The following is an 11,901-nucleotide window of genomic DNA, read 5'->3' as shown; positions in this document are numbered from 1 at the left end:
ATATGTGAATACCTATTTGAGGCTGATGTGGATGAGCCCTATGGGATACAGCTCAGTGGAATTCTTTCTCTACATTAAGCATGACAGGCCAAGATCCATGACTCAGAAAAGAAACCTTTCCAGAAAAAGGAATCAGGTTTTCTTCTCGGACTGTTTAACTGGATGGTAGCTCCATGCCAGTGCCTCCAATGAGGTGTCGGTCGCTGTCCATCACCTCTGTGGTGCTGAAATTTGGATGATGTCTATCAGGAGACCAAAAGGCTGTTGCTGCGTGTCACACTTCAATGAGGACAATGGAAGGTTCATCCTCTTAGCAGTGCTCATTGTGGCATACCTGACCGCTGGAGCCACTATCTTCTCAGCCATCGAGAGCCCATCTGAAGCTGAAGCACAGCATCGTTGGAACTGGACCCTGCAGAACTTCAGCCAGATCTTCAACATTAGCCTCCCTGAACTAAGGGCCTTCCTGAGAAGTTATGAGGCAGCTATGGCAGCAGGCATCAGAGCAGATGCACTTCGACCAAGATGGGACTTCACAGGAGCTTTCTATTTTGTCGGCACAGTCGTGTCAACCATAGGTAAGTCTGTCTCATCTTTCAAATACCAGGAATCCGCACCTCATCAATAATGTTCTTTCCAATGACTCTTCTGCTCTACATTCATCCATCTAAACTGACATCTAAAATACTTCTCTTTTAGATATGATGTGTGAATCAACGATGTGCCCAAAAGGGTTGTTTTCTGGGCTGCATATTTTTCGAGCTGATGCCCCTCCATATGAACACTCTTGTATATGTTACTTTAAAATGTTCTCTGTCTTTCTTCACCTATAGCTCTGCAGTCCCCCTGCCTCTTGCCCCCTTTCAGCTTATTTTTGCCAAATCCATTTCAATTTCTGTCTCTCATGTCCACCCAACAACTCTTTTTCTCTTTCAGTCTAAACTCCCAGCGTCACCCGTTTAGATCCCCTCTTCTAATTCACTTTCAAAGCTTATGGAGAATTTCAGGGATCTGTTTTTCCAAACATTTTCACAAACATGTGTTTTCACACATTGCATGTGCAACAGTGTTTACATACACAATGTTGCTAAGAGGAAGGCAGCCAAGTTTAACTACTCCTATCTAACTTGTACTTTATATTCAGATCACAGACACTGTGTGTGTGCGTGTGTGATATTACATAATCCACACTTTGAAAAGGGGCATTTGCAGTTGGGAAGCTGAACTCAGTTTGTGTGTAAATCAATATTTAATAGGAATATACCATTTCTGCTAAGAGATATGCTATTCTTTTCTGTGCTCCATCCTGTATTAATAGCCATCAAACACAAACTACATACTGCATGAGAGATGCTTTTTGGTGTCACGCCTGAAAAAGATCTTAAGAGAAGCAGTGCAGTTGATATACATGAATGAGGAGGACTAAGGAAAACAGAAATGTACTAGGAGTGAATTGTGTGTGCATGTGGGGGGGAGGCATTTTGTTGTTGCCTTTTTTATCTGAAAGGAAAAGGAAAAGCATGGGTGACACGCGTACGTGCGCCTCTTAAAAAATCTAAAGAAACCTAAACAGCTGCTACACTTTAATGAAGTGGCTTGGGTGAAGTTCAGAAGTGATGTGTGTTTCTTTTTCTAGAAAGCTTTCTTAAGTTACTATAGCAACTGGAGTTTGGAAAGTGATTGGAAAGTCAGGATGCCACCATTAAAAGAGCTGGTGTTTCCCCACTGGGAGCAACTAACTCAATTCTGGATCTGAAGTAAAAGCAGAATGGGAGGGGCAGGTGAGATAACATGGCCAAATTCCTGCTTCCTGAACCCATCCCCTCCAATATTTCTGAATGCCTTATCAATTCAGTGTTGCTAAAGCCTTTCTGTACTTTCCCACGCTTAATTTAAAATCAGATTGAATTACTATGCAAGTCCAGATCCATGGAAACCCCTGCAAAACAACATCCTATTCAGTGCCAATTAGATATTGTAGAAGCTACATTCATTTTTTTCTTGTCACTGTTAGATATTCGCTTCTCCTTCCCAAAGCTGACTGGCTGACATTTTATCTTACATTGTCTTGGTGCAAAACAAAATAAATAATATCCTATGAAAATGGGATTTAAACCATTTGGGGTAGAATTGTTGGTTCCTTGCCATTTTAGTTTCAACTGGCTGTGCTTATCTATTTGGAAGGGAGATATGTGGCCTAATCCATAACCCAGTTTGCTCGTTGTAATGAAGGCAAGGGATTGGACCAAGGATCTGACTTTTGCTAGAGGAACGAATCTTTAAAAATGAAGTATTCTACTTTCTGAAGGTCTCTCTGCTGCATTTGGGTGGAGGTCTCTCTGCTCCTTTGATGCCACAATGAAACCCCTTCGGCAGACTCTCCTAAATCTCTGTCTAGCAATTTTAGGGTGCTGGAGGGGCTCCCATGGGAAGGAAGGGTGAGGAAGTCCACTTCCACTAGCTGAGCTGATCCAGCTCAGATCTGGATCCAGCCCAGGGTCTGTGCACATCCCCTTTGTGCAGCATTCACCATGGGATGACTTGATGGAGATGCAGAAATGCTATTGTGTTGCCCGAGTATCTCTAGGCTCCTGTACAGACCATGGCTAGAGGTGATGCCAGATGATGCAGCAGTTCCCTAATACACGACTCTTTGACGGCTGGGACTGACTATCTTCTAGCCACGCCCCACCTGGAGAGCAGCTATGGAAGTTGCAATGCAGCCAAGAAGGCAGATATGCCTGGGGGGTTTTGCAGATGGCCGAGGAGCTTTTGGAGTATGTGCTTTGCATTTTGCTGAACTGATACTGCTCTAAAAACAAAAGTTTTCTGTTGGCATCCACTGCTTCCTCTCCCATGTCAATCTGTAAATTGTAAACATTCCTTAGACTGGTATATTCCTCCTCATAATCAAACAAACCGTAGAGCAAACTTTTGTCCTGTTGTGCGAGCAACCGCAGTGTGTGGAACGCTTGTATTGGCCTGCAGCCGGGTGCTGTCAATCAGCATGACTGCACTGCCTTGCCTCCATTGATTCAACTCCAGCTACTGCTATGCAGTAAGTATGTAACTGCCTAAGAAAAAGCCGGGGGTGGTGACTCCTTTTCAGCGGGACTCCCCACCCATTGCAGCTTTTCCTTTCCGCTTCATGGGAGGGTTCTAGGAGCTATCCATGGTGCTGAGATCCATCCTCAAAAGAGGCTCATTATACTGGACAAGGGTGAGGGTGATGTGTTTTCATATCCCAACTCAACCACAAATCTCATTAGGTGACCCGAGGTTAGCCAGCATCTCTCAGACTATCCTACCTTGCACAGTTGTTCTGAAAGTAATACAGAGACCCTGAGCTCTTTGGATCAAAATGCATTAAACACTGTCAGAAATCCAGCTGTAAGAACCTCCTGCACCTAGAAGCCGACTAGCTGTAAATGATCTCTCTTCCTGACCTAAATTATTGCTGCCATTTCCAAATTGCTCAATCCAGGAATTCACCTTGAACTCCAGTTTATAACATGGTCCCCAATGTCTTGTTTTCCTTTTAACTTACCTACCCTTCCTTCTCCTTTTCTTCCTCTGTTTCCACCCCCTTTCTCCTCTCTCTTTTTCAGGGCATTTCCATACTGCAGTCATAGCAGTTCAATAATTCTTCACTGTACAAAAACCTGGCAATTGTATTGCTGGGCAGGGAACTGGTGATCTCTTGCAGCTGGCGCCTGCACCAAACTCCAGTTCCTGGGATTTGAGAGAGGGGCAGCATACAGAGAGAGTCAGCACTGGTTGAGAACATAGTCACACCCTCACGTACCCTTCCTTTCTCCCAAACCCAGTTCATCTTTCTACTTATGTACTACTAGCTGAAGAGCACTAATTTGTAACACGCTGCACAAACAGGATAAATGACCAGGTATAAAACATGAGGTTCATACCCAGACTATTCATTCCAAGGCCATGCCACTATTAATTGGTTTGACTTCATTCTAAAACTTCAGTTTGCCTGACTGATCATGTTACTATTGCTATGACACTGCATCTGTACCCTGCCTTTCTTCCTTTTGCAAGGAACCCACAGCAGCTTACAAATTTCTCCTTTCTATGTTAGCGTCACAACATCAACCCTGTGAGTTAAATTAGGCTGAGAGAGTCACCCAGTGAGTTTCATGGCCAAGTGGAGACTTGTGCAAAGTCCCAGTGCCGCTCCTTAAGCATTATGCCACACTGGCTCTCAGGTTAGGGAAAAATGTTGACATGTGGGTGTAAATATCAGAGAAGGAAGTAAAGAGCAAACTGTTTATTATCAGCACTTCTTTAATTCTGGTGTGTTGCAGCATTCAGAGATGAAAGGGAGAAAATTGAGCATGGCCTTCCTCCCTCCTTTTATTTACTTCATTGCTTATTATCTTATATTTCCTTCAATATCTTGAAAGACACCCAACATTTAGGTTTTGGTCCTATGTAAGTTTGTTTGTATGCCATATGATTAATTATTCAATTAACCAGTTGAAAGGCAAAATATTCATCTAAAAAGCCCTTAAGCAAATGACAACTCCATTAAAAACGAAAGAAATAAGTATGTTCCATTGATGGTACTGGCAACTAACACCATAGAACTGCCATACAGCCTGACACATTTATCCAAGAATTAAGTTGAATTGAACCTCCAGACCAGTAAATATATTTAGGATTGCATTTTCAATGGAATATTATAACTCTAAAACCTGTTGCAATATTCAAAGCATATATATCCCACTCTTCCAGATAAAATTGTCAAGGAAACTACCTATAATAAAAGGAAGAGCAAGCAATTCCTTTGGGTTAAAATAATTCAATTACTAACCAAAATTTAGTAATTGAATTATTACAGCAGTAAATAAATGCTGAAATGGCAGCAGTAAAACTAGCAAAAGCCTTTAAAAAAGTAGCAGCAACTTATGGAGTGTTAAAAGCCTGGGCAAATACTGTTTTCACTTGGGGCCTAAAACTAGTCAAACTAGCTACCCAGTTTTCATCAAAGTAGTCATCAAGTCAGCAACCCATAGCAGAGCAAGGATTATCAGAGAAATGAGCAATGGATTTAAATGACTTTGGATTTCTCCGAATCTGACCTGTGGATTCAGCAGTGGTCTGGGTTTTGGCAGGTTGTATAGATTCCATAGATTTGAAAACCGTTTTTTTTTTTTTTTACTTCACAACAAGGATTCTGCAAATCTGCCCTCCTGTTGATCCACATTAACACAAATGTGTAGCAATGCACATGTATGCAAATAGAATGAAATACTCGTGCAGGCATAAAAGAAAAGAAAGTGATCCTGCCAATGAGTAGTCAGCAGCGCGAAAGATGCCTGACAGTTTTGTGAATCACAGCCAGAACGTGTTTAACAAAATGTGTGCATCCCAAATGCTGGAAGGACCATCCAGAGGACAGCAGTGGGTGGAGAGGTCAGTGCCAAACAGGCCTGGCTCAGCACCCTTTCTGCAGCATCTTTCCTATTGTCTCCTTTATGGGGATTAGGATGCAGCCGGCTGAGATGTACATGACTTAAGTGAGGTTAAAATGCAAAACAGTACATGCTCAAGAGTAGTTTTCTTTCCATCTTCTGTTTCAATTCAGAGTTGGCACATACTTTGCGGTCAACTTTTGGGGTTTTGCTGTAATAGATCTGTAATGAAGAGCCAGTTTTAAAGCATGGAATAGGGGAGCGGAGAAGAAGAGGTGTGGCACCTGTGCACTTCATGACTGAGCATCTAAAGCCCTCACACATGCATACGTAACAGCATTAACTTCAGGGTCTAAAATTACCTAGGTGCACCTAGGGATGTTGGATAAATCTCCAACTGATTCAGTGAGTCCGGCTTTCTCTGAATTCAACCTGTGGATCCTGCCACAGGCCAGATTTTTCAAGAAGCAGAGACTTTTTTTGCGTTTCATGTGTGTTTCTTTGTTTTTAGGGAGAATTTGAGCAAATTTGACCTTGCAGTAATGCACTCCAGTGAAAGTAGAACAAAATTTTATAACATCTAAAAATTCATTTCTATTGATAAGCAAATGGTGGAATGAAAGGTACCAGCAATGCACAAAGCACAGATGGATCCAGTTCAACAAGATCCAAATATTACCACTTAGACACAGAGACCAAAATATCCTTTCCCTCATCACCACCCATTTTCCTCAAACAGTGAGGCTACCTGCCGGATTGCATCCCATAAAAGCCCATATGTATTTTATGGCAAGTCTTCTCACCATCCTTCCAAGTAGACCTGGCCAAAAGCTTTCTAACTTAAAGTATTCATTTTACTAAGCTGACTAGCTAGGCTGGATTTGTGAAACAAAAGAAGAGCATTGCAGACTTCAGTAACAAAGGAGAGAAGTTAGAATACCAGGCATTAGGGAAACACAACTGATAATGTATGATCATTATCATTAATAATCAGTTGATTCCAAACCAAAGTCCTCTCCTCCCTTCCAAACCAAAAAGAGCTGCTTCCACCTTCAGGGTGGATCCTGCTGCTCAGAGGAGTCACCTGAAATTCCTGATGCTTCTGAGCTGATCCATCTTCTTAGCCTGATGATGAATGATTGAATTAATGATGTTAGGTCCATCCCTTCCCACATTAGATTGTCCACCAAATTTTGCCACAGAGCTAGAAACAGTCTGATTCTCAGTGACTGTCTGGCTTCTTTCTGGGTCCATTAACCCTGGAAAGTCAGCAGAACTGTGTGATCTTGGAGCTGGGACTCTGAAGGACAAGCCCCCGCCCTGCTGCTCTCACAGCTGGCACAGAAAGAGCCATGCCGGGGTTGCAAATGCACTTTGGAGGGGAGAAAAGGGGGCATGCAGAGGAGCAGAGATGAAAGGAAGATGAAGCCTAAGTCTTATACCAATTCTATCAGCCTTCCAGCCTCCTTCCCTCACCTTCCCTGGCACAAGTGATCATGTGCTGGAACTGTTCTATGATGCAAAGGTGCGCATATGACTGGGGCCCAAAAGTCTTCTCTCTTTCTGCTTTTCCCCCAGATTCCAATCACATGTGCACATGCACAGAAATTCAGTTTGTATACCATCCATATTTAATGAAGCCGCTGCAATCATTCCCTTCAAGTGACTGACAATTAGCTTTCTGGAGCAACTGTGGGAAATACTGCCAAACCAAAAAGCAATTATAACATCATATAATTTTTCTGTAAATTAAATTGCACAATAATACCAAATTTAAGGCATGAAAGGATCTAACTGAAGCACAACGACATTTTTTAAAACATTTTTGGTTAAGATGGTTACAAAAGTAAAATGGTGAAAATATGTTTTGTTCTCCTTGCACCTTCAAGTCTTAAAAGCAAGAGAAACAAAATTAATTAAAACACCTCCCCAGATTTCATCATCCTTTTAAGGTTTTCAAAAAGGAATGCACCACCCAGAATGTGCACTGATAAAAAAAAAAAAAAAGCTAAAGGCATTTTTGAAGCTTCCAAATGAGGTACTTACTCCATGCAACGCTGATCATGTGTTAACTGAAATGTGCTCTTTCTAACAGCAATTCAAACAAAACGGCCATTTCAGTTGAGGGGGAGCGGAGGAGAAAGGGAGCTCTTTCAAAAAAATAGCACAACTAGGGGGAAAAGATGGAAGTTCCAAAGAATATATATCACTGGTTCTTCTGCACAGTTTCATTCCATTTTTGCTTTGTTTCACGCTCCCTACTTCCCCAGCGATGGGAGAATAAGAATATAAAAGCTGCTTTACTGTATCGGATTGAAATTCCACATGATGCAGCATTCTGTTTCTGGCCTGAGCTAGGGCAGCTTTCCCCAACCTGGTGCTGTCCAGATGTTTTGGACTAAAAATCCCATCATGGACTACTCTGGCTGAAGGTGATGAAGTTTTAACTTATTGTATTTCTGACTGACCTGATAACTCATGGATGGATTAAAGAGCAACACATCCAGCACTTGTAGAGGGTAACTAGTTGGGGAAGACTGAGCTTGACAGATAGCTTTGGACCTGCACAAGCAGAGCTGGCAGCCAGTGCCTCCCCTGTATCCTCCTTTTTTTATTCATTTATTTAATTTTTTTCCTATGCCATCCATTATTTAAAAAGTCTCTGGACAGCTTACAAAGAAGGAAACCAAGAACAAACCATAACGACAACACACAGCACACTAAATAAAATAGTAATACAAACAGGATAAAACCAATTAATTGTTAAAATACCGGGAGAATAACAAGGTCTTCACCTGACACCTTTTATTCTGCAGTAACTGAGCTCCAAGCCCACTCTTGGGACCGGCAATGAGGTGTTGCAAGATGGCATATTGCCATCTGATGGGATTCCACCCATTCCATTATTCCATTCTTCTTCTCCTTTCCCCCTTCCCATTTTTTGTCCAGTCAGTCACATTATTTGGCTGCTGAAAATACTCATCCCTCATTGTCCACTTTTGGAGCTTTCCCCATCAGGGACTCTCTAAAAAGAGGTTTTCCTGTCCTTCTGCATCTCTGAGTTCTGCCCAATCCCTCTTCTGTGCATTGGTAGTACCATTTTGCTTATGTAAGAAAATAACATTTGCCAGATAAACATCAGAACCACGGGAAATGACAACCACTGAGCAGAAATGGTCTCCGTACATGGTTGGAGGTTCCACTCAGCTGTCACAGCTCTTGGTAGACATAATGTCATTTATCATTCATTTATTTACTATTTGGATAGGTGAACCTTCCATTCAAGGAGATACATGCAACATTAATAACAATGAACAAATCCATTATAAAAACAAGAGGCAATACACACAAGCAAACACACACACATATGGTCAAATAACCAAATGTTAAATTAGATTGTTCCAATGAATGGGCAAAAAGAAATGCTTTAGCTCGGTGCTGAAAAGAAAGCAAAGAGAGCCAGTGTGGTGTAGTGGTTAAGAGCATGGGACTGGGACTCAGACGATCTGGGTTCGAGTCCCCGCTCAGCCATGGAGCCAACTGGGTGACTTTGGGCCAGTCACAGACTCTCAGCCCAGCCTACCTCACAGGGGTTTTTTATTTATTTTATTTATTTAAAGTTTTTGTATGCCGTCCCCTTGCTATATAGCCTCAGGACAGCTCACAGAAATAAACTGTGAGCAGGTTGTTGTTGTGGCGATAAGATGGAGGAGGAGAATGATGTAAGCTGCCTTGAGCCCTTTGTAGGAAAAAGGCAGGATATAAATCAATCAGTCAATCAATCAAGTTGGCAGAGTCAGCTCTCCTTTAGAAGGGCGTCTGACGGAGAAGTCCCTTTGGGCATGCATGACTAATGGTATTTGGAGAAGCACCACCTCTGAAGAACTTCCTGCACAGGCAAAATAGTGTGAGAGGAGGCAGTTCCTCATGTATTTGCATCCCGAGGCATTTAGGGCTTTAAGGGAGATAATTGTCCCCCTGAATCGGCACCAGTGGCAAATAGGAAGCTGATGTAATCCTTTAAGAATCATAGTAATATGGATCCTTTGTGGTAAACCATTCAGAATTTTGTCCATCAAAAGTTGCCAGAGTTGAAGCTTCCAAACCATTTTCAAGGGCAGCCCCACATACAACAGCAATCCAACCAAAGAATGAACCACCATGACAAAGTTATGCATAAAGCCATCTCCAAAGAAAGTCTGTAAACCAAAGGTTCTCCAAAGCACCAGGGTCACTTGGGTCTTTATTAACAATGTTGGCGCACCCTCTTTTCATTCTCTCCCTTCTATTCATTATTCCAGAAATCTCTTTAGCCTCCCACTCCATACCGTGTTTTTTTCTAAACCAAAAAGCTTCATCCAAATTCTCCCAGGGAGGGAAAACCTGTGGCCCACCATATCTTGTTGAACTACAGCTCCCCTGAACCCCGACTGTTGTCCATATTGGCTGGGGTGCTGGGAGTTGTAGTCCAACGGCTCCCGGAGGGCCACTGGTTGCCCAATCTCACCTTGGCCTTTCACTGCAGCGAAGCTACTCTAGCCCTGTGAGAAAAAGCTAAAGCATTCCACGTTTAAACCTGTGCATGAGCACCCAATGGGTCCTACAAACTGGTACGTGTGCTTCGGAGGACTAGTTGCCCTGCACGGAGAGAGAACTGGAGAAGGCATCCACTGTAGTGAAGGAAGGGGAACAAGCAGCACACCAAAAGGCAGCAGGGCCAGCTTGCCCAAAACAGCAGTTTCTCAAAACACAACGGTGCACACATCTACACAACCACCACCACATCCCAGCATCTCCCCAGCCAGCTACAGAAACTGAACTTCTCATCCAGGCAAATCAAAATCGCCCTTCCCAGACACATGAAAAGAAGGGTCCAGCAGAGTAAAGGAGTCACCAACCACTGGAGGACTTTAGCTGTGCTCTTTCAACAATGAACTTCATCCAAAGTTAGAAAGAAAGAAAAAAAGATCATTTTGCATTCCCAAAGAGAATGCTCATGACAAGCTAATTGAAACCTTCTTTAAGAAATCCCAAGAGATATTTTGTTTCAGTGAACAATATTGCTGGGAAATTTGGATCATGACGTCAAGTTCCAAAGTCATGTTTTGACAATTCTGTGAAGAATGCAAGAACAAGAGCTATTTGTTGTACTCTATTTGTCTGGGAGCTTCTGGAAGTGTTTTTATAAGTCAAGCAGCTCATCACTGGGGTGCCAAAGAGAATTATGAATATAACGGTGTTGATTAGTGTTTCAATATTTGTTAACACTGAACGAGTTGGTTGCGCTTTCAGACGCAACACATTTATGGCCCAGATGTGCACTCTGGCCCTCTTGTCATAGCTAAAGGAAAGAGTCATCCTGCCCAAGCGCAAGAGGCCAGTGCTGGGGCTCGCCTGGGCTCCGCTGCTCGTAAGTGTCCTCCTACCCAGAGTCGAGCAGCACGGGTCATACGCAGAACACTTGCAATAGGCTGCCCTACTTAGAGGAGGGTTAGCAGTACTTGGCTCCCAAAGGCTTGGGGATGGCTGAAAGTGGCCATGGGTGGGTCCTTTTAAAAAATCAATTTGTTATCATCGATTTCAATAAAACAAAGCTAAAAGGGAGAATAAGAAAAGGGAAATATAAATATGTGCTTTAGCTGCATAGATGTGAATGTATCAGCTACAATGGATGGCTATAAAATGCGTGCAAGCATTTACAAAGATATACATTTAAAAATTTATACAGAAACTCCAGCAAAGGCAGGCCAAATACCCATGTATTCGTCCATTCAGATGCTGAAAACACTATAAATAAATCCTTAGCCCATTGAATTATAGGAAGCCTGTGTTTAGCCTTCTAATGTGGTACTATCGGACTTCTGGCTGTCAAAAGGGATAGTGGGCAGTGCACATGGCCTTGACCAGCAGCCCCTTCACCCCTCTCCTCCCACACACAAATGCAGAGAGAGAGAGAGAGAGAGAGAGAGAGAGAGAGAGAGAGAGAGAGAGAGAGAGAGAGAGAGAGAGCCTTCCCCACTGGAAGGCACCATGTTGGGACAAGCCGGCCCAGATGGCACCTCTCCAGGCCATGCAGTAACCACCCCATCTTCCCCGGCTATGGTCTCCACAGCTCTTTTATCGATTCTTTTCTTGTAAGCTCTTCCACTTACGCTGATTGCCCACGACAAACTCCTCCACTTCCATTGACGGACAACAGCAGCACGGCATGTCATTGATCCTGGCAAGTTAAACATGTTTATATTCTTGTTCAGCTAAAGAAATTTTCAGCTGAAACATTCCCAGCAGGACGAGGCTCCCTAGTGCGTGAAAACACAGAGAGGCATGCTCAGAGACTGCCACACTCAGGCAAATGAGAGCTTTTCTCCCAAACAAAAGAACATTTGTGGGTGGGTGGGCTGATTTTCATTGCAATGGCAGCCTAAGAGGAATTGGAAGGGATTTTCACAAATCATCCCCCTGCACC

The 11,901-nt window shown here is 43.0% G+C and overlaps 1 protein-coding gene across 1 annotated transcript in view; it reads left to right on the top strand.

Moving 5' to 3' along the window:
- The first annotated feature begins 235 nt into the window (after positions 1-235).
- The window catches only part of KCNK12 (potassium two pore domain channel subfamily K member 12), a 43,051-nt gene continuing 31,385 nt past the window's right edge, over positions 236-11,901 (top strand). The window contains exon 1 of the mRNA XM_044429390.1: positions 236-578. Coding sequence (XP_044285325.1) covers positions 236-578 — 343 coding nt within the window. The remainder of the gene's footprint in view (positions 579-11,901) is intronic.

This window comes from Varanus komodoensis, unplaced genomic scaffold, assembly GCF_004798865.1.
Source record: "Varanus komodoensis strain SLA01 unplaced genomic scaffold, ASM479886v1 scaffold2, whole genome shotgun sequence".
NCBI classification, from domain to species: Eukaryota; Metazoa; Chordata; class Lepidosauria; order Squamata; family Varanidae; genus Varanus; species Varanus komodoensis.
Note: the sequence above shows the minus strand (reverse complement) of the source record. Positions and strands in the feature narration are given on the sequence as shown.